Source organism: Tenrec ecaudatus, chromosome 2 (assembly GCF_050624435.1).
Source record: "Tenrec ecaudatus isolate mTenEca1 chromosome 2, mTenEca1.hap1, whole genome shotgun sequence".
Taxonomy (NCBI): Eukaryota; Metazoa; Chordata; class Mammalia; order Afrosoricida; family Tenrecidae; genus Tenrec; species Tenrec ecaudatus.
In genome coordinates this window covers 276,548,665-276,576,622 of record NC_134531.1, presented here as the reverse complement: position 1 = coordinate 276,576,622, position 27,958 = coordinate 276,548,665, and the positions used below count along the sequence as shown (strand labels likewise).

At 38.9% G+C, this 27,958-nt stretch overlaps 1 protein-coding gene across 2 annotated transcripts in view; it reads left to right on the top strand.

The window, feature by feature from the left end:
* The window catches only part of SAMSN1 (SAM domain, SH3 domain and nuclear localization signals 1), a 98,273-nt gene that overhangs the window by 34,438 nt on the left and 35,877 nt on the right, over nucleotides 1-27,958 (top strand). The window contains exon 1 of one of the 2 annotated variants that reach the window (XM_075543452.1): nucleotides 15,322-15,378. The exons of the other annotated variant lie outside the window; for it this stretch is intronic. Within the exon in view, the coding sequence (XP_075399567.1) occupies nucleotides 15,322-15,378 (57 nt within the window). Of the gene's footprint in view, nucleotides 1-15,321; nucleotides 15,379-27,958 lie in introns of those variants that run through there. 2 annotated transcript variants of the gene reach the window in all.

The window sequence follows — 27,958 nt, the reverse complement described above, 5'->3', positions numbered from 1 at the left end:
GGATGAGAGGATACGACTACCTACTGCAGACTTTTCCTGATTTTGAACCATGCAATATTCCCTTGGTCTGCTTGCACAACTGCTTCTTGATCTATGCGTCGTTTCCCCATGAGCACAATAAAGTGCTCTGGAATTCCCATTTTTCTCAAGGCTATCTACAATTTATTATGATCTACATATATCAGCATAGTTGTCTGAAATATAGAATCACTTTCGTTAAACTAACAAAACTGTTTAAAAATATTCATGTTAGAAGACTTTTCAAAATTGAATACATAGTTTCTGGCATATAATTTTCTGTATAGTCTTGCAACACTTGGATATTCTTATTTACCACAATAGTAAAATGTATAGCTATATTCCTTGCCAATTAGTTCAATTTAGATGAAAGTAGTCTCTATTACCATAACCTTTGACCTTAAACAGAACCAAAGTAACTATAGTGCAGATACAATCACTTCTAAGAAATTGTCACACAGAACTAGAATTTAGCTGTTGTAGCTAAGCAAATTTTCAGAAAGAATAGTGTTATGCCCTTATCAGTAACAAAATCAGAACTGATCTGGAAGTCAGTTATATATGTAATTGGGAGTGAACAAACTATGCTATGGGGCTGTTCCTTTTGTTGTCAAAATACTTGCCCCACCTACTCCATTGTCCAAGAGGAAAAGTACATGGGGTCTGCTATTGAAATTAAACTTATCAGTCAACCATCAAATATTTGCTAACCTTCTAGTATTTGCACAGCATCCGCAGTCCTATGGTGGCAGTGTTCAGATACTGGGTTGCCAAATGAAAGATCAACAGTTTGCTTAAGCTCACCAGTGCTCTTTGGGGGGGTGGGAGGGAGGGGTGTGTGTGTGGATGACCTGGTTGTTTGCTCTCATAAAATTTCAACCGGGAAATTCTCTGGACCTTCTGTTTTGTCCTGTAGGGTGAGGCTGAGAAGAAATTATGTTAGTAACACCATCACCATCTGCATAGCATCTTTGCATTTTCAGTGTGACTGTCACTGTACTTACCCCTATTGGGAGGCTTTGCAGGATGGTATAAAGAAAAGCAGTAAACTAAAGAAAAACTAACTTTGCATTTAAATTTAGACTCCATGACACATGTGTTCTCTGACTTGGTCATAACACTCTCTAATTCTCAGTTACTTCTGTGTAGTGCAAAAAAGTATATCGTCCCTCCCAGACTTATTGTACGGAGGATAAGGAGATTTTATGTGAAGAGGCTTAGTTCTATGTTTGGCATCTAGAAGATGACCAAGAACTACTGTTACCAGGGAAGACATATGTATTTTAGGAAATGGCAACGCAAATCTACATAGTAATTCAGATTCAGATGTAAAATTTTAGCCTGTTGAGCTTATCAATGTATTCAGAACATTAAAACCACCTCTAAACCTAAGGCTCTTAGAGTTCTCAAAAATATTAATGTTATCAACATAGATTAGTAGTCAAAGATATTTGCCATGCCATTTTGAGGGCTCATATACGAGATATATGGCCCCGGTGGCATAATGGTTATATGCCTGGCTAGTAAGTGAAATTGGGGTTCTTGGAACTCCCTCAGTAGCCATACAAGAAAGAACAGGGGTTCCCTCCCACTAAGATTACAGCTGAAAAAAGTCAAGGGGAGGAACTGCTCTTGGGCCACTATGTTAAAAATAGACTCTCTAACACCTAACAAACACACAAAGCATATGAAAAACACAAATAAAAATGAGTTTTCTTTTGTTCTTGGCTTTATCTTTCCCATGATTTCCCCCTCTCCCTACCCTCCTCCCCACCTGCATCACCCCACCACTGCCCACATTTCTGTGCACATTTACTTCTCCAATTTTTGAAAAATGTATTATTCCACGCCTTTTAAGCTTGAACATTTGTTTTGTAAGTGTACAAATTAAACCTTCTGCTCCTTGTTGAGAATAGCTTTCAAAATTTCCTTCTGAGATTCCTCTTGTACAACATTCCTTTGGTGTCTTAGTAGTGGTTGAGAGTGTAGCAAGATCTTGGGGGAAAAAAATTGCAAAGTAGAATGTGGAAAAAGAAAGTAGACTTAAGGGGTGGAGACCAAGGTAAGAAAGTGGCAGTCTTTCAATGATATAGAACCAGACATTATGTGTACAAGTGCCTAGTAAGGAATGTCCTGTCAGCATGTGTAACACTGCTGAGGAAATTAATGTGGTTGTTCTTGTCTTTCAAGACATCTCTCTTAATTTGCTTGTGATTTGTATTTAGTACAGAGGTTTTTGCTATGTGGTTTAATGGAAGCAGACAGGTCTGGGTTCGAATCATAATACTTTTTAGCTTGTTTCCTTTAAACACTTAACTTTTTGGGGTCCCCATTTGTTTTTTGTCCCAGTACCCAAGACATCTAAATCCATAAAACACATGGGGGGGTGTTATGCATATTTAGGGATCATAATTTAGTAGAACAACTAATTCTCTTAATTCCTTTATACTGTGAGTTTCATGTTCAAAACAAAGGAAAGTCATTCAGAATTGATCTTTGAATAGAACACTATCAGAAACAAATATTTGATAGGTAAGGTAATGTGTAATCTATCTGATAAATGTGTCTTCTGTCATCTTCTGTTATGGGCTTCAATGAGTAAAATGAAAGCTATGTTGAGATATTTTATATTCATCAAGCTACTTACTCAGATATGGAGGTGCAACATGTTGTGTCCCAGGAGGTGGTGGTTTAATTGTAGAATGTGCATGAGAATGCTGCAATAGTGCCTTCTTGCTCTCTGGCGGGCTCTGCCACTCCAGTACAGGTAGAGCACTAGCAAAATGTGCATGTGCATTGACGTGGCTTGTGATACTGAACACATATTTAAGCCTTTTGAGTTTATTATAGGGTCTATTAGACTATTCAAGATGCAAGACAGCCAAAGAGCATATAGCCTCTGGAGTGTCATAGGTTTGAATGCTCCTCACCCAAAGTAAAGAGAAGCCCTTTTCGTTCATCAAAGCTACCAATGTTAATCACAGTTCGTGACATTTCTAGGAAATACACCAATTTTACTCCAGGATCCTCTGTATTGATCTTAGTGTGTTCTTGAACTAGCCTTTTACTTGCATAAGAATAGACATCTTAAGATATGGATACATAAATCCATTTCTCCAATTAGGATAAGGATCAAGGAAAACAATACTGGGAACTCGAGTGTCTTGCAACTGGAAAATTAATTTTATTCATTTCATGGTTATACGATTTTCAACTGTATTTTTATCTATCTTAAAATTATTGTAAGTATTCGTACCATAGTATTAGTGCCACCATTTTTCATTGTGACATTATTGAATAAGGGGATTTCACAGGGTTGAATTTCTAAGCATTGCCCTAGTCTTTATCTGGGTACCATACTTCAGCTGGCAAGGTTCTAGTAAAAGAGCTTTCACCTGACTGGTCTTTTCCATCCTTTGTCGTTTCACACACGGGAAGGAAATACAGGATGAAGTCAATACGAGATGATGAAAAAGAGCATATAGATAAAATTTCTATTAAACAAAAATATCCAAATGCAAAGCTATTGTTTCTCAGCATGTTTTTCATCTAGGTCTGCCCGCTTCTGAAGGTGGCATTTCCATCTCTCTAATCCTTTCCCAAAGAATTTGGAATGCTTCAATTTACACCATGTCCAACTGAAGACATGGATATCTGGGCCTCAAATCTAGTGCCTTTTCAATAGCCTCTGATGCTTGAGAACAAAACGCAGTCTGAGTGGGGCAAGAGCAGGCCTGCAATGTGCATGGCTGGAGTAAGGTTTTCCAGTAAAATTCTAACCTGGCATCCCTTGCTGTAGGTGAAGAATTAGCAGGTTTTCTTAACAACTTTCTTGGCCCTTTTCTTAAAATGTCTTCATAGTAAAAGCCCTGTTGACTCGTAATCCATTTTTCAGAAAAACTCTCAAGATCAACTCATAAATTTTTGAGCTGACTCTGCTTTGACTTCAACTGAACTAGCAAATTCCCTTGGAAGTCAATTTTGATTGGACCCTGTGGTAGTTACATGATCTGCTGTCAACTTGGGAAGGGGTAGAGTCTAAACTGTCAATCAGGTCGCAGCTTGATGATCTCATTTGGAGGTGCCACGAAGATAAATAGCTCACTGGAGGCGGGACACACACACTCCCTGAGAGACGTTCCTGATGAGAAGCCTGATGGAGCTATGCTGATGCAGCCAGAGCTCTGGAGCTGGAGGGGGCAGACGGAGACCCACATCATGGCTGAGATGCTTCCACCACCACTGGATCCACAAGACTTTCCACCCACTGGCCTGTGATCTTTCTGCATTCAGTGTCATTGCATGGCTGCGTGAGTCTAAAGAGAAATTTATGGACTAAGGTCGGACATATGGACTTGATCTGGACTCGGCTAAGATGTTTTCTTAGTGTGTAATAACTCTTTGATATAAAGTTCTCTCTGACACATATAGGTGTGTCTATGTATTTGTTTCTCTATTCAATCCAGACTAACATAGACTTTCAAATTTCTTTTAAAAGCCACACTAAAAATACAAAGGCAAGTGTATTGCCAGGAGAACTGGTCCTTAGTCCTGCACTGCATACAGCTCTATGTTTAAAACATGTTTTGTTCAAACTTAGCCCCTGTGTATACAAACTGGCACTCCGCCAGCAAGAAGTTTAGGTTTTCTTCAGCAGTTAGAAAGTCCTCCCAATTCTTCACACTCTCATTTCAAACTTCCTGGAAGCTCTTTTAGCAATACTTCTTCATGTTCAGACACCTATTAAACCATTTGCTACAGGAAAATATCTCTCATATCCAAACCACAAATGCTCTCCTCTCACTGATCCTATCTGACCCTCTTCCATGGTCAGAACGTCCCTCTGCTTTCTCTCTGCTTGGTGAACTTCTGTTTCGCTCAGTGCCTCATCTCCATAATGAGATATTTTTCGACGTGACGTCTGCAGATGAGAAACAGATTTTCCCTCTATGCTTTCATGGCTCTTTGTACCGTAGGTTGAAATAGAACACATGTCATTAGATTTTCATTGTTCTTTGGCCTTTCCGTCTTCCCTCTGAACTTTAAAACCACGGAAAACAGTATCCATGCATTTTCATCTTTGTGTAACAGACAGGCTTGCTGCTCAGCAAATATTTACTAAACATATAAGAGAAGAACCCTTCTCCACATCTGGGGACACGTTCAGACAAATGTGAGGAAGCAATCCCTGGAATGTCTATCCTCTGGGGCAGTGGGACTCTCTTCAGTTTTCTCATTCTGCCTCAAAAGACGGATTCTGCTGAAAGGCATGAAACGGGGCAAGGAAAGGCCCTAAAAAGTGAGAGGGGGTCTTCCAAGCTGGTGGGACACAGCTGCTCTGTTTTAAAACTACCAAATGACATCTTCCGTTTCTAAGTTGTGCCTTCTTAATGTGAATTGAGGGATCATTGCTGAGTGTGCTCTGAGTATCTACTAATTACCAACCAAAGTGTTGACCTTTGCTGACTGAAAAAGATATAGGTCATATGACATACTTGCGATTTCACCATAGAGTAAGGAGGGGGGTGGCATTTGCCTCTTCAGTATTTATCATCTTGGAAAGCAGGTCTCTCTTCTCATTAACGAGAGAAGCTTTATTCTTTTGCTTTGTTTTTATACTCTACTTCCCACGTGATCAGAGAAGTGCAGGACCAAGGTTTTAGGAAGATGTGACTTATGGGAGATCTGTCAGCAGAGGAGACCGACATTTTGTTTTACTCCACTGAATGCTTTACAAGAAAGATCACCAGCTCAGAATTTGAAGTCCTGGAATCAAGAGCAAGTTGGTAGAAGAGAAACTCAGCCAGTTTCTCATATGCATAAGACCAGGATAATTATTCCACAGACCAGCTGTTAGGGTGAAATAATTTGTTAAAAGGCTTTGAATGTTTGAGGAAATATGTTGTATAAATAAAACACACAGCATTATTCTCATTAGGAAGTTTTTGACACAAGAAAGTGTCTCTTTATTTTTCTTCTCTCAAGTCATTTTTGGTGTTTGTGTTGCAAAAGGTCTGCATGCTTTATTTCATGGCGCTATCTGGTTACTCTGCTTTCCATAATCCCTTTTCATTATGCATACGACAGATTCACAAAGTTGGATCCTCATACAAGGAGGTGACCAACGGTGTGCATGTAAACTTTTATAGTTGAATTTATGCAACTGTTCAACCTTCCTGACTCCCTCTAGCCAATCACTTTGCTAGGTGGGCAGGGCTTAGTAGTGGGCCTGGCATTTGCCTTTTTGGTAAACAAAACAGCAAAAACCATCAAATGCCTTAATGTATTTAGTTGAAGGAAACCCTCTTCAGAAGTGGCACCAGGCTGAATTCATAAGGATGGATAGGAGCAGGATGGGTAGGAAAGTTAAGTGAAGAAAATAGATCTTGAACAAAAGTTAAAGATTAAAAAAAGTAAAATACCTCAAGGGTGTCAGAGTACAGGTCAAGGACCAAGATGACTGGAGCAGAGCAAGGCAGCAAGAGAATGGATCTGATACGTCTGGAACAGAAGTGTGCATATTTCCGTTGGTCATGGGAAAGAATGGAGAGTTTCAGCATAACCGCAAATCCACTGTGAAATACAGCAAAAGCAGAACAAAGTTTCCCTGTAGAAATTTCCCGGACTGGTAGCTGGGAATAAAGAGCATATTCAAATACCAGAACCTGTGACTCAGTGAGCAGAAAGTCAAAGTAGCCAGGACAAATGCATGCCCTTTGGATTAGGGAAGTGAGTTACGTTACCATGACATTGGACCCCACTGTGACCACACACTGGAATAAGCTTAAGTGAGAGTGAGGAACTTGAATCCTTAATAGCATCTCTTTTCTTGAAGGAGATAGGTTAGAAGCAGCAGTTGTTAAGACCTACTCTGTATCAGAAACACACACACATATATATGCACATACAGATGTATGAATATGTCAAAATTTTATAAATATATACATAGACATGTAAGTACACACACACATATCCTGAGAAGGTAATTGTTTTCCATTTTAACAATGAAGGAATTGAGAGTTGGAGAAGCCAATTTTGTGTGAAGATTGACATGGCTTCTCTGAACTCAAACCTGAGCCAGTTATTCAAATTTCCTTCACTCCTATCCACCGCAGGGTTGAAATGGAGGGGTTCCCTGAGGAAATTGCACCCCCAGACAGCCTTCATCAGTAGAAAGTTTTTTTATTATTTCTGGGGCCCATTTTAGGTGGTTTGAACTCTGTGGCCTTGAATAGAAAGCAGTGAATATGATTTCTCTTAAGCAGATAACCAGAGACTGGCTTGCATTAATCATTAAGTTTTCCTGCCTCTTGGGCAGATACTAATTTAAATATTTGGTATCATCCTTCTTGGTAAATGTTAAAACATGCCTCCCTCTCCCCACCCCCAATTTCTCAACAGCATAGCTGTACATTTTATGGAGCATGTTTCTTATAAGAAATAATAGAATTGAGTTATAGGCACCATATTTGTAAAATCCTGTAAATGATCAGCTGTTTTGTTCTCTTCCCACAGAGGACACATACACATGCCTTTGAACTAGAACACGGAGGGCTTCCGGGGAGCTGAGCTTTACTGTGGCTTCACGCTTTATGAGGAAACAGACTCTACCTGTGTGGCATGTGGGTGGGAACGGGCATCTATTTATTATATCTGGTCTCTTTAGAAGACTCTCTTCTCGCCTTCATGTTACAAGAAAAAAGATAACATCTGAGACTTTTCTTAATGTGTGCTCGGGTGTGTAATGCATAGTTTCTAGATACGAAATCTTATTTTGCCACGATACGCACTTTCACATAAAAACATCCACCTTAATTCTATTCTAATAATTTAATTTGTAGGTAATGTGATACACAATTAAAGTATTTTGTCTTCTAATTACATTGAAGTCAGAGTTAGAGGGATCAGGCCCACCCAAGGGTTTTGATGATTGAAATGACTCCTTAGCATACTTTCAAAACGCCGAGGTCTGAAAAGAAATCCACACATTCTTGAATCTGTTATAATGTTTTTCTCATGAGTCATGGTAGAAAGGAAATAGAAGGGACCTTATTTTCCCTTAAAAACCAGTTCTGAGTAAAATAATCTCACCTGTATCTCTGCTGTTGGTAGGTGTTCTCAAGTTAGTGCTGACCTGCAGAGACCCCGTGAATAACGGTTCCTGCGTTTGAACCTGGTGTCGCAGCTACTGGGTCAATCCATTTTGTGAAGGGCTTTCCTCTGGTTCTCCATAGCAGTCCTGTAGCAGGAGCTAATTCATTCACTTCTTTTCCAGTTGGTGAAGGCAGAAAATCATGACCTATTGATCAGTAGAGTGATCCTTCCTCTTGTGTTCTTCCCCAATCCAATGGCTTGGTTAAGAGTTGATGTGACATATGCTATACTTAGATAAAATTTAATTTAAAAAGTTTATGCAATATTCAATTCAATCAATAGGTAAGTATTGGAATATTGGAGTCAAAATATCTCCTCTCTGGCATGAAAAACAACCTAGAATAGAATTAAATTCTATTAATTTAAATTTTTTAAGTTAAAATTAAAAATGACTTTTAGATTGATGTTTCAGAGTATCTATAAAGAATAAAAGAGAAATCTTCCTTTGCATACAGTATATCTATGTTTTTAAGAAGTAACTGAAAATATGAATAGATAACCATTATTTTATTTAAATGTAAGAATGAGTTTTAATATAAATGTTTAATGTTTGTATCCTAGAATTTTAGTGATGAATCACACTGGAAGCGTTTTACTTACGTCAATCTTTAAAAAGTGTAAGATAGGGAAAAGTGTGATAATTTTTAAGTAAATAGCTACATGTTTTATATAATTGAGATCTTAACAGATGAAATGAGAAGAAAAGAGATGTTTCAAAGAGCACGATTAAAACATTTGTCAAAATATGCAAAATAATTGCAAAACTGGCAACAAGTGTTTTGGATAATGGAAAGAAAGTGGAGGATTGGAGCTAGCTGCAATCTCACAATCAGCAGCAGAAGATCTGCAATAAGGTGACTCCGTGTGCTCAACAAAACCCCTGGGGGCCTCAGCATTGTGGAGCTGTGAAGAAGCCAATCTCAAAGGGACAGGAGGATTTTCTTTGATGTTCTCAGAGAAAAAAACTCCCCTAACTGCCATCTGCAGTCTTCCAATCAAAAATACTTCATTATTGCCTGATTTTCTGGCAAGCCCCTCCCACAAACCAAGCAAAGACTGAAAATTTCCATTTCAACCTCAGTGCTGCACACTTGGAAAGCAAAGTAATAGATAAACAGATGCATAGATAAATCAGAACAGTACAGAGATTCTGTTTAGAAAAAATAGATTAACTCACCTACAAAAATGGTTGTAATATAAACACATTTATTCTTAATTTTATCAGCTCTCCTTAAATTACAGTCACTTTTGACCTATATTCTTTATTCTTTTGTCCATTTATTCAGCCCCTGCTTAAAGGCATATATTTTATTTCAACAACTTGTACTGTTTAAGTTTTTTTTTCTCTTTCAAAGAGAATTTCTTTTCATTCTCTTTTCCTACGTGATTTTTTTGGTTCAATATTCATCTTAGAGCATTCATCCTTTCTATGAATTTCCACTTTCTATTTCTTTTAGGAATTACTTGAGATAATGTGCGACATTATCTTTGAAAATTGAAACTCTCTGCCATTGAGTCAATGCTGACTCATAGAGACTCCCTGTGGACTCCCAGGATCTGATTGTTTATGGAGTAGAAAGCCCAGTCTTCCTCCTGAGACATTGCTGGTGGGTTGGAACTGCTGACCTTGCAGTCCAAAGCATAACAACTATACCACTAGGGATCCTTCATATTGTCTTTAGAAATTCAACATAAGAAATAATGTTGCAAAGACCAGACCCCATTCCTAGAGGGCTCCCCTAGAGGCTTGGCCAGCAGAGCACTGACGCAGATGTGGCATGAATTCAATGTGCCAAGAATATGTCCTTTGCGGTGTCAGGATGGTTGAGTGTAAGACACCAGGCCTGAGAATGAACCACTGTTGATTTTTAAATATATTTTTTTCATTTATAACAAGAAATAGCACTGGCTAGGTTCTGATTGCTTGTAGTCCACGGATTGGCTCCTGAAGAGAAATCCACACAAGAAGTAAAACCACTAGGAAGTTCATTAAAAGGCTCAGAATCAGAGGGATGTAGTTATACAAATATTTTGTTTACTAAAATCTAGCTAGCATTTTCAGATGAACCTCTATAAAAGAGATTATCTCTTCAGAGAAGGGAAGATACTCAAATTTAAGTGAAGTCCTTTCTTAGAAGCACCAACTTAAATCATTTGCTTACTATCATGGAATTGATTCCAACTATCAGCGACACTATAGGATGGAGAAGAGCTGCCTCTGTGGGTTTATGAGACTGTAACTATCAGTGTACAAACCTCATCTTTCTCCCACCAGTTAAATAGACACTATCAATATTTCACCCTGCCATCGAGTCAATGCCAACTTACCCCATCCCTATAGGACAGGGCAGAACTGCCCCCTGGGTCTCTGAGACTGTAACTCTTCCTGGAGTAAAAAGCCTAGTCTTTCTCCCAGGGAGTGGCTGGGGCTGGCTCATCACTTGCCTGGAATTATGCACCAGGTAAAGCAAAAAAGTCAAATATCTAAAGCTATTTAATTTTTTTAGGTGGGATTCAAAAGATTTTGGAATCAGGGTGAGTCATTTCAGGAAAAGGGTTCAGAAGAAGGAACCAACCCAGAGATGGAATGAGTAAATGACTTGAGAGAGTCAGAAACTAAAAAGCCCATAGGGAACCTTCCACCACCACCCTCCTCCCCCACTAACCCTCCCCTTTCCTCCTCCCCCACTTCACTTCTTTGGCCGCACACGAGCCTGAGAAAATCTTGATGCTCTTCTTTCCCTGAAACCCTAAATCTTTATTTTCAGCATACAATAGGATAAACAAAATAGCTAGAGTAGGATATAATAATCACCCCCTCACACACACACACACACACACACACACAAAATTCTCTGTGACTTATGAGACCTCATCGGACTGTAGGCATATATGACTTCATGGAAATGTGTCATCATCCGGTGAGTATTCCCTTCAGGAAGCTTTGAGTAGAGGCAAGAAGTGGATGGAGCATACAGGAGCTCCACTTCCACACAGCCACAACCAGCAGGAACATGACTCTCCCAACAGAGCTGGGTTGGCACTCTGCCTCCCCCGTGCTGCAGAGAGGCCTGCCAGTCAGGAAAGGGAGCTGACTCCAAGATTAATTTGTTACTCTATTGGTTCCTTCTTCTCTTTATCAGAGATGAGTAAAGTTTGCAGATATGCACGAAATGCTAGCTGTTCGTTTTATGCGAGATTATTTTTAATTTTTTTATTATGATTATTACTGGATGCCATAAAGTTAGTTCCTGCTCATAGGGGCCTGATGGGCAGCAGGACACACTGCTGCCTGATCCTACGCCAGTCTCACAATCATTGCTGTGCTTGAGCCTGTGGTTTTATAATAGTGATTCATTTGGGATATAGACACGGATACACTCTTAGTTTCCGTTATCTATAACTTTTGAAATACATCTCTAAATTGTCCTCCTGCAATTATTCATTTGAAATATAATTCAGGGTATTTTATATTATCGCTGCTAAAAAGTTCTTGTTCATGACTGCCCCAGCAAACCACACTCATTTAAAGTTCATTGTAACAAAATCCACATATTAGAAAAAGTGTACAGTGTAGTCAGACATTTTAACTTTGTTCACTTCAAAAATAATTTGTCCTTTGAACCAAGATGTTTTAAAATAAAATGTAGACTACAAATGATTGGGTTATTCTTATCTAATTTTATTCTTACCAACTAACCTTTCCAATTGTGAGTTGGCATCATGTTCAGAAGAAAGGAGACTTAGATGGAAATTATTAGACAATCACAATCACAGAATCAAAGGCCTCTGATCCCATAGCCCTTAATTTGTTTGTTTTTAACTCCAGTGGTTTGGACATGGGCCAAACACTTGTTAGATTGTCAGCTTAGAAAACCTTTTTACAGTTCACCTTACTTTCCAGTAAATGACACCTGTCATTTGATTACAATCTATAATTTTGAGTCACTATGACGCAGGACGAGTAACCAATAAAGATGCCACATGTTTTCACCTTGTTTCTTGGTTATTACAGCCACTAAGGAACTGAGCAGAAACAGTGTGCCGAGACTGCTCTTTTGCAATTTCCCTGTTTCAGAACATGTCTTGGGCAACACGCAGCCTCAGTGAATCATGATGGTTATGTTCAGTACTGATCCTGTGTTCTGTCCTATTCAGTCTACCTACGACTTTCACACTTTGTCTCTGCTGATACACTTAATAAATACCTTGCAGGTTAGTATTCCAAAAGTAGTAGATAGCCCATAATAAATTATCCACATTGTAATGTAAAGCGATTTGAGTATCAAGAAGTTTAACATGATTAGATTCTAATAGGGCATCTGATGTCATAGTAGTCTCAATCTCCAAAAACTATTGTTCTTGAATATGAGAGAAGAATGGAAAATTACTTCTTCCAATTTTAATTTTGATGGAAAATATTATATTTTTATTTACACTCTTAGTTTTCTTATAGTGCCTAATGTGGTAATATCTTTAAAGACCATGCCTACTGCCATTTTAATGCATATAGATTCCTAAGTTGGCAGTTTATGCAAGCTGCTTTAGCATGATAACACTTTGAAAAACGGTACCTACTCTAACTATAGTCACTATGAGGATACATTGAGCCTGTTATTGGACGTGCTGCCAGGAGACCCCAGTCATTGCACAAGCACATCAGCTTGGAAAGGTGAAGGGGCAGTGAAGAAGAGGAAGACCCTCCATGAGCGGGATTGACAAGGACCATCGTGAGGACGGGGCGGCACCAAGTAGTGGTTCCTCTGTTGTGCAAGTACGTTGGAAATGACCCATGGCACGTAACAGCATTGTTTAGTTATGACTATACAAATATGAACTAGAGCAAAGGCCAATCAGAACGTTTTGAGGTTTCATAGGGGTTTTTTAGATTGATAACCATGTTTTGGCACACAGCAAGACTTTGATGATAAATCCTGTAATGTTATTGGGAGCACTTTTGCTGGCATTTCCTTGTCATTCTTACTCCCTAGCCCATCCCAAAGCAGCATAAGCTAGCAAGGGAGAGTCCTATTATTTCCATCTTATTTTTTGAATTCCTCAGCTGAATTACGGTAAGTCTCCACTCGGCAATGAAGTAAAGAGGGCCCAGGCAGAGGGAATATATAACGTGGTTAAGAAATGCATATTTTCATATCATTCAACTTTGGAAGAAATGAAATAAATGTTTTGCTTCAGGCACCGGTCTCACCTTACCTCAACTAGACGGTTTTAATGACGACATACTTCTCGAGAATTACCCAGCCTCAGAGTCCTCAGCTTTTCCAGAGTTATCATCAAGGTTCGCTTTTTTGAAAATGAAAGCCCAATAATTTTTGAAAATGTAATTCTGCTTTCATGACTTAGTGAGGACAGCACATTAATCGTACTCTTGAAAGTGTACTCTTTTGGTTTGATGAAGCATTTTAACTCCCCCAAATGCTTCATTTGCTGACACATTGCTGATGGCCTAACACACAAGGGCCGTGGCTCTGCTGTGAATTATGCATCGGGTGCTTAAGTGTACGGTGGGAGGTCAAGCCCCAGACACTCTTCAGGGGAAAGTCGAGGCTGCCTCTCCTCCCGTGAAGATTTACAGCCTCACAAACCCTGTATCGATAGGGTCACTCTGTGTCCAACTCAACTCGAAGGTAGAGGGTTTGTTTTGACTTTAGCCAAGCACTATATTTAGACACATACAACATTAATTGCTAAATAAGTTAGAGAAGCACTGGGACTGGCCAGAGAGGAGGAGTTCAGAGGTTGAGAAATAGTCTGTTCATTGGTCTCTGATACAAGCTGCTTAGTAGGAATAGGACACCACTGTTTTTCAACCCAGGGATTTTCATCTACTTCAACAAAACTGTTTTAAGGGAACAAGAAGACTTCAGCTGTTGTGTGAGTCTCTTGTTGGTAAATCCCCAATAAACTGGAAAGTTAAATTCCAGTGTCTATACTTTCTGAATGTGTTTGTTTGTTTGTGTTGACAGTCAGAAAAAAAATGAAAATGTTTAGTTTGATAAGGGGAGTCTCTTTAAGCCACAGTATATTGCTAAATTCTTAGAGGGGAGCAAATTGATCCGCCGGATGATCACTGGGGCAGGCACTATTAGGACATGAAATTTTCAATTGTAGCAGGACTAGAGCTGGTTAATTGAGGATTCTTTTTCATGGATGTCCTTTAATGGATGGGTTTTATGCATTTATTTCTCATATGGCATTCTGGACATCATGCTTGATAAAGAGGAGGGGCAGTGAAGAGGGGGAAGACCCTAACATGCGTGCTTGACCCGCGATGGACTGGAACATGAGAATGATTGTGAGGACAGTGGGGGGCCAGCGGTGTTTCATTCTGTTGTACATGGGTGACTAGGGGTCAGAACTGACTCGGTGACACCTAATGACACCAGCAATAGGGCATTCTGGGGTGAGCTCTGAATCCTACGTCTGAGCCCATGGCTGCAGCCACTGTGTCGATTCTCTTGGTGCTGTCCTTGTTCAGGCATTGGTGTCTCCTGATAACCAAGCACGTGAGACAAAGTCTTAGAGTCCTCGCTTCCAGTGGCCCTTCTGCTTGTACTTCTTCCCAGTCCAATATTGATGTGTTCAATATTGTTTGTCTGGTGATATTGTCTAAAGTCTATCTTATTTCATCTTCTAACAGAATTATTGACAACTATACATTGATCCCTCTATTAATATTTTTGCTTTGTTTTTAGAACTAAAAGCCAACTCTCTGTTGTTCTCTCCTCTCTTGGCTCAGGTGCTTATTTCCTTCTACTCCTAGGACGCATTGCTCTTTATTCTTCTAGAAACTGAAAAACTTAGTTTTATTTTGACATTGTGCTGGTTTTCAGGATAACTGCAGGCATGTTGAAGTGTGAAGTTTGAGGGCACCCCTCACATAATACAGCAGAGACAGGACAACAAAGAGTTACCAAATAGTTACAATAAGGGGGAAAAAAGTAGGGAGAAGATGAAGAAAAAACCCCTAGATGTTGAAGTCACATCCTGAGCAAAGGAGGAAGTGGCAGGTCACTGGGTTGAAGCTTATCTGATGCTGTACCTCCCAGAGAGCACACGGCTAACAGTGTTCAGTTGTTTCTGTAACGACAGAGAGTACACTCACTGGGGGAACAGTCAACCTTCAAAATGTTGAAAAGAAAACCATCCAATGCTTCAGAGAAGGAGAAACACCAAAAACCAAAGGTAAGGTGCTTTTATACATAGACAAACAAAGCAAAACCATTTAATACGTGTATGGGTGACTATATATACATTTATACATATGTATATATTTTGTTTTATATAAGAAAAATGGGTATTACATACCAGTTATTCATGCTAACAATAAGAAAAACACCAATAAAAATCTGGAAAGATAGATGTTATCATTTACATCTGTTGCTGAGGTTTGAATTCAGATCATTCACTGCATGGGAATCAGGTTGGTGGTCTCTATTGACAACACCAAATATTAAAGTTCATATTATGGAACTTTCTTGTACAGCTTAGAGACTATACAGTTGTTACTGTCTATATAACTCTACGGTATACTGAATGCATTTTTTCTCTTAATAATGTATTAGGATGAGGATATTGTGAAACAATGATATTTCAGTGAACTATGATGTTTTTTATTTTTTAAAGTGAAATATTAGAACTTGTTTCAGAGATGTACTTTTCTTACTCTCACTCTTGAACTAATGACAATTTGAGAGAAGATCAAGTTGTGCTCTGGGAAACTTCCAAACCCCAAAGTCCATTCTACTTTTGCTCAATTGGTTCTATTTGTAATGTTCTTGTATTTTTCATAATATCAGTAATTGCCACGCTAAGGAAAAATAGAACATGGGAGAACACAGTTTAGATTTGACAAGAGGACAATAACTTAAATTAATTAATAGAATAAAAGAGACATGGCGAAATACCGGAGTAGGAAATGTTTCCACTGATTGTACAGTTCATAGTTTCTTAGACAAATAGCATTTTCAATCTATTATAATGTTTCTCTTTCTGAACAGATAATAGCTGAGTCTAGATGTCTTTTTAAAGGATTGATTTAATATCTAGTACTGTTCTTTGCTTGGCTCCTCTTCTGAGACAAATATTTGAGAGTTGATTGTGAACTTTCTATATCATGTGGCATTGAATGGCAGTCAATATTTTTCAGATCTTTGGATGTAAGTACTTTGTGACTTCCTGGAAGGAAACGAAGGGTAACAGGTTCCCTTGAATCTGGCACACACCAAAGTACATAATGAGTATTAACACGTCTTAAGTTAAAATGGAGTTTGTTGGCATACTGACACCAATATTTCTGATTTCTGTTCTTTTTGTAGTATAGTGATAACACAAGAAAAACGTTTCTGAAAAATTCAAAAACATTTTAAAAGTCACATAAGTTTTGATTTAGCATTATTTCTTCCCCCAATTTACTTGATTAATTCTTCCCCCAAATTTACTTCCCCCCAATTTACAAATATTTATTGAAACTAGATATGTTAAAGTGAAGTAGTGAATTTCCTTAGTATTTAAAATGTAGCTTTCAGAGTGACCCTTAAAACTGTATTGTGTAGTGAGTTTCTATTGTATTTAGCATTGAAGGATTTTCAAACTGATACGTTAGTCTGTTATCATCATTTTGTTTAATAGCAGAAACTATTGTAAAATAAAATTCTGTTCATTTTATAAACCTACATTTTCATAAAATTAACAGTTTGTTTCATAACATGTACACCTGGGCTATATCACAGGAAATAATTATATTAATTATGTTGTAAATAAATAAATTCAGTTGCGAGTGAATTTCCATCTTCCTCCAGTGAATGGTTTCATTCTCTGTGAAGTTCAAGGACATGTAAATGCATATGTGCAATTGTTACTTCCATCCATCTGCATTAGCTGGATCCTGTCCTTTTTGTATGATACTGATATTTCTTTAATCAGTAAAATACTGTCTTAGGAAAGCTTCTCGTTAACTCAACTTACTTGAGTGGGAAATTTTCTAACACAGAAAATTGTCTCAAGATATTTTGTATATTTTATGGCAAGAGCAATGGGCCTCCACAAGGATCCAAAGCTAGATGTTAGGGTTTTTCTCACAGATAGAACCCGACTGGAGTGAGGACTACGGTCCTGGTGGCTCAGCAGGTTGAGCATTGGACTGCCTCCCTCGAGCCTCCCATGGGATCACATAGATCAGTACAATTCATACAGGGTTCCATTAGGGTACACAGATTTCACTGCTTGTTTTTCTAAAATGCTTCACTTCCATTTGTTTTGTTTTTTTAAAATTCCTTTAATTTATTTCACAAATGTATTTATACCTTTATTATTACTTTGTTTACTACATACCAATTTTCATATTGAGAGTTTTCTGTACATTAATCCATATTATAAAAACTCAGTGAGGAAAGTATTTTTATTTAGCTTCATTTTACAGATAAAAAAAGCTAAACATAAATCGACTTGAGTAAAGTCACACAAAAGATTTTTAAAGAGAAATACACATGTCAGTTTCCACTACCCATTTTTGAATTATTACAGTCTTATTGCAAGATATGGAACTGTGAGATGTTATTTCTGTTTGCATTTTGAGTCTCAGCTAATTTTTATGTGGACCAGGGAAGCCATGCGTTTTAGAACAAAAGGACTGTACACTCCTGTACATTGGCCAGGCATTTAGAGTTCCTCATTTTCCTGTCTCTCACTACATGCAGAAATCCCATCTACAGAATTGATCTGTGTCCACTCATTTCCAACACTTAACATTTTCAAACAAAAACAAAACCAAACAAGATATTCTCAATAGCCCGTGTTCAAGTTCTCTCCCTCCTGCATCTTGTCTGACACACTCAGGGCAGCACAAGCCTGGGTGCAGCTCTGAATGACTCCATAACAAGGCCAGTGCATGCTTGGAGCATCAACAACACGGCAACACCAGCAAACCAAAGCAGACAAGGAAAAGCCAACACCATGCTGAACAGGAAGTCACTGCTCCTGTGAATGAGGGCATGCTGCGTGGAAATACAGTTCTTTAAGGGTCCCAAGGACACACACACACCGCCCCCCCCCCCGCCCCCGCAAGGCTGTGTAAGCTTTGAGGGCCCTGTACATCACCACCTTCTTTAGCATTTGTTCCTCACATTCCCTGCTGTGTAATTAAAAGTCCTTTCCCTTGCAGGTCTCTTGGGATATGATATTTCTTTTTCACAAACATGAGATGAGAGATGGAGGTTGAGTCTAGCTCCTGCTCTATTCACCTCATCTACCACTGGATCCAGTCTAAATGATTAGTGGGCAGGGAAAGGTTGTCACAGCAACATTAAAAAAGAAGCCATCGATAGCCAAGGAGCACAAATACACACATATGTATCCCTATAAACTCACATAGCTCATTTGAGTGCGTGAGCAAAGGCAAGAAAGGATACCACAGATTATCAGCATTTAGGGCCTTCAAAGGCCTTAACCTCGCCCTCTCCAGGTGGCACACATGGTTAAATGCTGGGCTACTCGCTGAAAGGTTGGCAATTTGAACCTATACACTGGTACCTTGGAAGATCAGCCTGGCACTCTGTTTTTGAAAATTCTCTTGAATAGTTCTGCTCTTCACATGTGGGGCCACCATGAGTCCAAATCAACTGGGCGAACCTTAAAACAACAACAATATGCCCTTTCTATGTACTTAGGAAGTGAATGGGCTTTCTTGACTTCACTGTCTGATTCAAGTATAAAGACTCGAGACAAGCCAGTCTGTTGACAGGAATTAATTCTGATTGATAGGAGACTCACGGGACAGAGGAGAACTGCCCCATAGGGTTTCCAAAGTAGATAGTAGGAGACGACCGCCTCCTTCTCCTGGAGCAACTCATGTCTTCAAACCGTGGAGGCTTTCGCTAGCAGTGGATCACTTAGCCACGGCATCAGCAGGGCCCCGCAGACATCCGCTAGCACTACAGACTTTCATTGTCCTTCTCAGCAAGGCTTTAGTGTGTCTGTAAGAGAGACTGTAGTTTGTTCATGCGTCTGCCAATACATGCATCTGGAATTAGCTTCTAAAGTGTGTGCTCGTCCAGGTTGACTAGAGAGACAAATCCAGACACTCATATATGTGTAAGAGAGAGTTTTATATAAAGGAGCAATTGTCCCAGCCCATTCCAGTCAAATCCATAAATCTGATAGCAGCACATGTCCGATACCAGCCCATAAATTCCTCCTTTGACTCAAGCAGCGCAAGCAAGGATGCAGATAGCAGGAAGATCACAGGCCAGTTGGTGAAAAGTCTTGTGGATCCAATGGCGGACGGTAGAAGCTTCTTCAGGGCTCTGGCTGCCATGAGCATGGCTTCCAGTGTCTTGTCGACAGGAATGTGAAGCAGAGAGAGAGAGAGAGTGGTCTGTGTTTTCTGATGACAGAATCAAGAGAGAGGAAGTTCCCAGAATCCTCATGAGAAGGCCACACCCACAAGGAGCGAACATCAGGCTGTGATCTAATTGACAGGCTAGACTCCACCCCTTCATTCTTTTATCAAGCTGATTTACAAGACTATTTAGAGAGACCCATTGTATGTAACAGTTTTAGGACCTAGGATAGAAAATTTGAACGTAGAAGAAAACACCTCAGGACCGAAACTTGGCTACTGTAATTAGAACAACTTGGCCTTTACTTGACTGGGATTAATGAACTGTGCTAGTAAATTTCAACGGAGGTTTTTCTTTGAATAAAGGAAGTGCAACCCCCACTGTTACTTTAAAGGGAAACTTTGAAATAATGGCAGTTCTGGAAATAGACATCTTTTTTTTTCCTCCCAAAACCATTTTTAAAAAAATCTAAAGTGCATACTAAATGAGACACCATTAGTGTCACAGATGCTAATTTTCACTAGCAATGACTGAAGTGGAATTGTTCCCCATTTGCATTTGATCCGAGCAATGATGAGAGGTGATGAGTTGCTGATGAGCTGTTTTCACTGCACTGCCCGCTGTGCAAATTTATGCTCTTAGATAAGGCTGACACATAGTTGGGGCATTAAAGTGTGTTCTTTGGTGCTTTTTGAAACAAGAAGGATGCATTTTAACGCTTATCTAACCAAGCATAATAAAAGGGAAAAGGAGTGTACGTGTTCTGGTGCTTAGTCTGGGCCAGGGACTTTAACAAGATGCTCATGTTCACGATTTTATTTAATCTTAAATAAGTAGTTTCTTTATTCCAGAAGATTGTGCATTTTCCCCCTAAATAACAGAATCAAATCTTTACATATCTATGTTTCCAAATTTACCAAACTGATACATGGAGCTTCCTTTCTAGTGGTGAGGATTTAGATGAACTTTTAGAGCCAAAACATTCATAGTAGCATCGGAGTAGACTAGAAAAATGTTCTCCATTAAGAATTAATTAATATTAGATTTCATGCTGTCTCTAATGGTAGACAAAGAAATACTTGTGTATGGGGAGAGCCAGTTGTCACTACAGCTGGCTAGATCCCTTCCTCTGCTTTTGGTGAGCAGGCTTAGAAATTTTCATTGGTTTATGATGTTCTACAAATCGGAAGTGAGGACTTGAGCTGTTTTCTTTCTAAAAACTCTACTCCAGGCAAATCTTTGATCTAGGCCTCTCCACAGTAGCACCTCTCTTTAACCCAAACTCTCTCCCCCATGTTCTTCTTTGCTTGCTCCAAAACTTATTTTGGTATGCCCCAAGGCCTCCACTAGAAATCATTTGAAAAATGACATAGTAAAATATTTGTTATACCTCCTTGACCTATGACTTGATGGAAAGATATTAGATCCATGTGGGATGAATTGCAAAAGAGAGCTAAGTATAGGTCGCACCATCATATCCTCTCATTTAGTTGGTCTACTGAGGACTATTCTTACCAGTCTCCTGATTTCCTATCTATCCGTCTCTTACCTCAGAATGCCTCTGCAAACTTCTCCTAGTAAGGAAACCTTTCCCAATTAGTAGTCATTCCTTAATACCTAGTTGAATGGTCACCTTCTGAAGAAAGTCTTCACTCTTACCTAAGGCATGTTTGGGGTAGTACAGCAGAGTAGGGAACATGGATTATAATAACATGGACTAGATTTGAGGTTAATCTTGTTTAATCTCTCCCTTAAGGACTTTGAGCATTTCACTAACCCTCTTTTACACCTGATTGTGTGTATCTAAAATAGGGATATAGTAAAGTGTATCTCATAGTATAGACGTGAGAATTAAGTTAAATACTATACGTAAATTCCTGGCACGTAGTCAGCACTCACTTATTCATCGTTCTATTTTCACAATGTACATTTGATGTCGCTGTTATGCATTTCCACAAGTCCTCCAAACAGCTTCTCACCAAGAATAGAGGCACATTTTATTCATATTTGTATCTCTGAGCTTTGTTTTTAGTGGAAGAGGGATATTGAACCAACTCTATCAGATTCTATGTGCTTCATACTAAACCTTGACTACAACTAACACCTGTTGTTGTACAACATGGTAGTGATTTCTCAATATATATGTGATGAGTATTACATGACTAATGGAAAATATTAGTCATCGAAAGTTGTGACCTACTTCAGGAAGCTGTGTAAAAGAGTGCTTAGAGAAAATTTGAGAAGCATATATCAAAAAACAAAGTAGCCATCCTCAGAGTCAGAATGTACTAATCAACCATTGTACTATAATCTGAAGAAAATAAACAGACTTTTAACAAAAGATCGCTCCTTCCTAGGATGATTAGAAAGAGTGGGGAAAGTAGCAATCTTCCATTATGCCCAAACCAGCTGAAGGAAATAATCCATTTGGGATAGCAGACGTGTTCATGTACATGAGCTGTTCACTTCACATGATTAGCGCTTGATACCAGCTAATTATTTAACTCTTACTCTATTATTACACAAATAAACCAGTTTGGGATAATTATCTGGGCAGTGCAAATAGTTATCTGGAGGTTGGTTGCTTTGGAAGACAGGTCTAATGACCTATTTCTGGAAAAAAAATTGACCATTGGAAACACTATTGGGACACAATTCTACTTGGATACTCCTGGGACCACCGTGAGTAAGGACTGATTTTGTGGCAACTGAGAATGTAGGTTTGATAGCATTTCTTCAGGTTAGACAATTCTTTGGTTGGTCAGCAGGATTATCCACTCTTCTCAACAGCTCAGAGCAAATCAGTAATTGATTTTGGCTTCTTTTGGTAGCTTACTTGTTTGCTGTAAGAGTCAGTATGCTAAGATTACTAATTTCTAAAGATGTGCAAACTAAAGTTTCACTGCCTGTCGAGGTGAGGTCTTGGCATTAGAGAATTAGAGAGGGAGTCCTGACCAAGCGTTGGGCTTCCTTAAAGGCCGGAGCTGACCTGCCAAGTTTTCCTCACTTCCAGTTTTGTCTCTTTTTCTTTGTAATTATTTTAGGAAGTTAAATTACTGGAATAAGATATAAGGCATAATTATCTCATATTAAATATTATTTCACAATTCATAGTGTTCTGGTATTAGTCTGGATATTTGTAAATTAAAAATCTCAGTTTCCTTTCTGAATTTTTATATGATCAGAGCTGTAAAACTTCGATTTGTTTTTAGATTCTGTAAAAAGTACATGGAATATGGAAATCAGTAAACTTTGAAACACTGTATGTGCATTTTAACAGCATCCTAATTATATAGCCATATTCCTTTTGTGTAATTTGCTTAAGTTAGGCCAATTACAAATATCAAATTACTTTTAAATTATGACGATCTTACTATTTAATTCAATTTAAGTAGTTGTTACCAATGAGATGAATGTTTATATTTTGAAAAATTCAATTCCCTCAAAGATAAATGCTCTAGGCTGTTGTCATGATAGTGTGGGTTAAGGGATTCTCATGAGCTTTGGGTTCACTTGGAACACCACCATTATATTTCAGCAGTACAATTAATCCTCCAGTAGATTTAGATAACCATATGCCAAGTTCAAGATGACTGAACAGAAAACCAATGCAATTGACTTGGAAAAATTTCTAGCAGTCGTATGTTTAATATCCTAATGCCAACATATTTTTCCCACCCCTTCTTCCCTTGTTTGAGATTACATACTCTATATTTGTCCCACATAAACATGTCTGTTCTTACTAAGGGAAGAAAAAACCCCACAAAACGTTTAAATTCATAAGCCTGGTGGCAGTGGGTGCTGCCGGAGATGGGAATGTTTATAAGCTTTACGATATTAACTGCAGCACTCCACCCCAGGTGGCATAAAGCATGCAAAAAAGAACTTTCTGTCAGTTTTATTATTTCTAAAAAGGTTCCCCTTGAAGCAGAAGAGTGACCTTGCTCTGCTGAGCTGACATATGCCACTGGATTAATGGTCGAGCTCTGTAGGAGGGAAGCTCACGGATACATTACAACCCCAGAAGCTGGGCTGGCGGTGACCATTAATCAGGGGACCAAAATCATGCATCAAACACACTCATTTAAAAGTAGTAAAAATGACTTTAAAAAAACTCTTTGAGAATTAGCTTATTGTTTGTCATTACTTGTGTTCAAGGAGACCGCCGCATAACCAAACTATGCTTTGGGGAAACCTTTAGAAAGGTTATTATGTACTCAGAGGCCAAGTGAATGCTGAGAACTTTTGCACCTAATGGACATGAAAGGGAATTTTAGTCCCAGAGAATTTGATATGAAAGTGATTCTATTTTCCCAACGCAACCTCTCAATGGTATTTAACCATATTTTCAAAGCAATGGGTTCTCTTAATGTTTGCTTCCACTACATTAATTTTATTCTTAAAAATGAGAGCTTCTGGACTTAAGGAAAAAAGCATTTGACCAGTAAATTTGAAAGGAGAAATGCTCAGGATCCTAAGGCGTAGGATCCATCATCAATGTTCATGGAAGCAGCAGTCAAGAAATTAAACAAGGTATTGCATCAGTCGATCTGCTGCCACCCACAACCTCCTTAAAGGGTGAGAGGGCAAGTGTTCCCTTTGAGGACTCAGGTGCCTCTAAGCACAGGGATACTATTTTCAGTTGCCTCCTCTGCCTGCAAAAGCTGGACAGTGACTAAGGAAGACCACAGAAGATTGATGCCCGTGAATGATGGTGTTGTGGAAGAATATTGAAAAAGCCACATGTTTCCAGAATGGCCGGGACATTTGTCTTGGACTGTTAACTGCCATTCGAAACCACCAACTGCTCTGTGGGAGAAAAAAGAAGCTTTCCCGATCCTTCAATGATTTAGTCTCAGAGACTCCCCAGGCTAATTCTTCGTCTTCAAGGGTCACTATGAGTCAGAATGGATTCGGTGGCAGCGAGACAACAACGAGCCCTAATGTTTCAAGTCATCATTTCAAAATCATTCTTCTAAACAATGCCTTCTACAATAATACCTCTCTAAATAAATGCCTTCTTTTATCATGTTTTTTTATTATCTTCTTTTTATTAACCACACTCTTTTCTTTCAAAAGCGGGCTTGGACCACCAAACTTTGGGCCAGAAGTCAAGGGTTTAATTGTCTGTAGCACCCACAGGCTTTCAACTTATGTCCTATCTCACTGCCATCATATCAACTCTGACTCATAGAGACCCTACAGGATAGAGTGGAACTATCCCTATGGATTTCCAATACTGGAAATCTTAGTGGGATTAGAACACCTCAACTTACTCCTGCAGAGTGGCCAGTGGTTTTGAATTTCTGACCCAATGATTAGCAGCCCAATGCATAAGCACCAATCTACCAGGAGTCCTCTCATACCCGGCGTCCCAAAGACTCGCTGCCATCGAGTCAATCCTGACACTTAGCCACCCTATTAAGGCCAGAGTAAAATGTACTTTTTGGGGTTTTCCAAGACTGTAAATATTTGAGCGAAAAACCTCACCTTTGTCCATTCATGGTGGGTAATGTTAAACACAGGTTTTTCATTCAAAGCCTGAAATTGGTTTCAGTACCCTTGTTGCAGTAGTTTTCCATGATGAGTTGGGATTTGATTTCCATTTCAGTGCCTAATTTGAAAACATCATATCAAAGCTATCTATCCAGCCAACAGAAAATCTTAAGGTAGCTTTCTTCTATCAAATGTAAAAGCTACAAAACTACAAATACTTTATCTTTTGGCCACAGTCACTATATTCACTCGAGGCAGTATTTCACTCTCCTCTCTCCTTGGAAAAGTTGAGAAGACATACTAGAGAAGTTCTTGTCAGACTCATATATTTTTACACAGTTGAACAGGGCATTGTTTGCCCCTTCATGTTGTTTTATCATCACTTAACTATCATTGTCATGTGATTTACGGTTTCTAGTATCTATCATCTAAAAATGATGCAATCCCTTGGTAAATAATTTTTAAAGATGGCTAAGCAGATTCATATTCCATTGATTTTAGATAATGATCCTTTACAAATATGGACTGTTTTAATGTTCTTTGGAATAACAATAAATAATATAAGCATAGCTACAGATGCAATGTGCTTTTGCTGTTGTTGACAATACATATAAGTATATGTAATAAAAATACAGTACCCCAAAATACTGTTTAATATACATTATTTACTTCATTTATTTGGTGTATATGTTTAATCTGCATTAGAAACAGCTTCTATATTTACATTCTCTTGATTTATGACATGCCTCCATTTAGTTCTTATAGGTTGATGCAATCTGGTTGATGACACCAACAGAGGGTATATTTCTTGATGATAAGCTGTCTTATCCAAACAGCCCTTCTTCTAACGACAAAATTTAGTAAATGTATGCTCAATTGCATACTGTAAAAAGCGTAAAGTTCTTATGACACATTAGGAAATAAACTTCATTGACTGTCATTTGCTTAAGTTAATATAATTTGCTCTTTCATACAACTGAAACGTATCGTTTTTGACATTTAGCATGAAGGGTAATGTGGGAGTTGCCTTTGGCAGTGATTTTCCCAAGTCTAACAACTGTGAGTTTTTCTCCACCTGTGCTCTGGCCCTTGAGGGCAAGGGCCATCAACGTGCACAAGCCAAGCGGCGACATTTACAAGTAGTCTCAAAGGCGAGGTGGGGCATAGCCTAAGCCCTGAAGAGCAGACCTGGCGTGGTAGGGAGAAGGCAAAGGGGACAAACAGTCCTTGAAAAGAGAGCACCACGAGGGATCGATACGGCAGGTATGGGTGTGTGCAGTTATGAAGGAGTTCTACACAAATGGTGAAACTCAGGAAGACATTCCGGACGAGAGCTGAGAGGCGGTATCAGCTCCTGCTTCATCTCATTAACTAGGCCTGCCTGTCAACATGGGAACACTTGGTGGTGCGGCGAGCTGAGCTTGGGCTTCATTTTGTTGACTGAAGAGGAACGATATGAACACTCTGTGCCTTAGTTGCTCTCCTGGTGAAGTGAAGAGACCATTATCTAGATTGGAGAGAGATTGTGATTTAATGAAACAATTCTGAAATGAGGAAGTGTGAAAGGAAGGGACAAGGCAAAAGTGACCATGGCAAGAAGTCCAGGTGTGGCACAAAAGTTAACAAAAGGTTGCCAGTTCAGTTTCTCCCAGCGACATCTTGCGAGACAGACTTGGGGACTCCTTTCCAATGGGTTACAGGCACAAAACGCCCCCTCTGTGCAATTCTACTCTGCAACAAACAATCATGATGGGTCAGGAGGGTGGCAACTGCGTTTTCAGTGGACCTGGCAGAAGGGGACAGAAGGAAGGGGACAAGAGAATCACCATAGTTACACTGAACAAGCTTTTCATTCCTTCTTGTCCTGAAACTATAGAATAAATAAAGCAATAATACAAATATGGTCAATAAATATTAAACCATCATTTATTTTAGTTAAGCACAGTGACTCCCTTACTTAAAATAGAATGTCCTGGCATCTATTCGGTTCTAAAAGGAAGTATGACCAGCAGGATCGGAGTGCACTTGTAAACCCCGCAGAGGTGCAATAGCAAATCTCAAATAGTACTTTTATTTCTTTTTACTTATAAAATTTGTTTTGTTACATGACTCAGAGATAATGCTCACTTTTATGGATCATTCTACATTTATTTTTTTCTTTAGTTCGTTCTAATTCATATCTATGGGGTAATCTTCTCTGAGGTAGTTTCAATTTGCTGGAAATGTTTCTAGTGGTCTACCTGCTTCTGAAAGTCAAACTGTAGTTATGGAAATTCTGACACATCTTTAAGGCTTTGGGGCAGAGTTAGACTGTGAGCTTCCTTAGATATTTTTGGTGTTGATAGAAAAGATAGTGAGCCAGAGAGCTCAAGTACACTAACTTTGTTCTCAGGGCCCAGCTATATATTAAAAATAGTTTGAGTTTCAATGCTTGCTTGAGCCTGGGTTCCCTTGACCCAAGGTTAAGATGTTCGCATTGAAGCCAAGGCTGCAGCGTTCTGTTTGTCTTTTTAGCCTTCAGCTACCTGACACCATGCACAACTGAATTCCATTGACACCACATGATAGTGTAATTGTTTAACACTGAGGCAATCCTAACAGGTTTTTTTAAGTGACTTAAATTTATTTCACACTGTTCAAAAGATCTCAGCACCCGAGTTCGTTAGAACAATTAAATCCTCGAGTGCTGTTGCATAAAGCCCGACAAGTCTATGGAGGGTAAGCATTTTATTATAATAAAATATGCATGCAAGCATCTAATGAAACAGAATCCTGATCTTCAGGAGCACGTTGCTAACCAACACTGTATGCGTGATATTTAGAAGATGTGTGAACTCCCAGGCCAAGTGTGTGTCATTTTAATTTGCTGGTCTATTTCCAAATTCTGGGGGGATCTGATTCATGTGTGAAAATATTTTCTTTGAAATAGA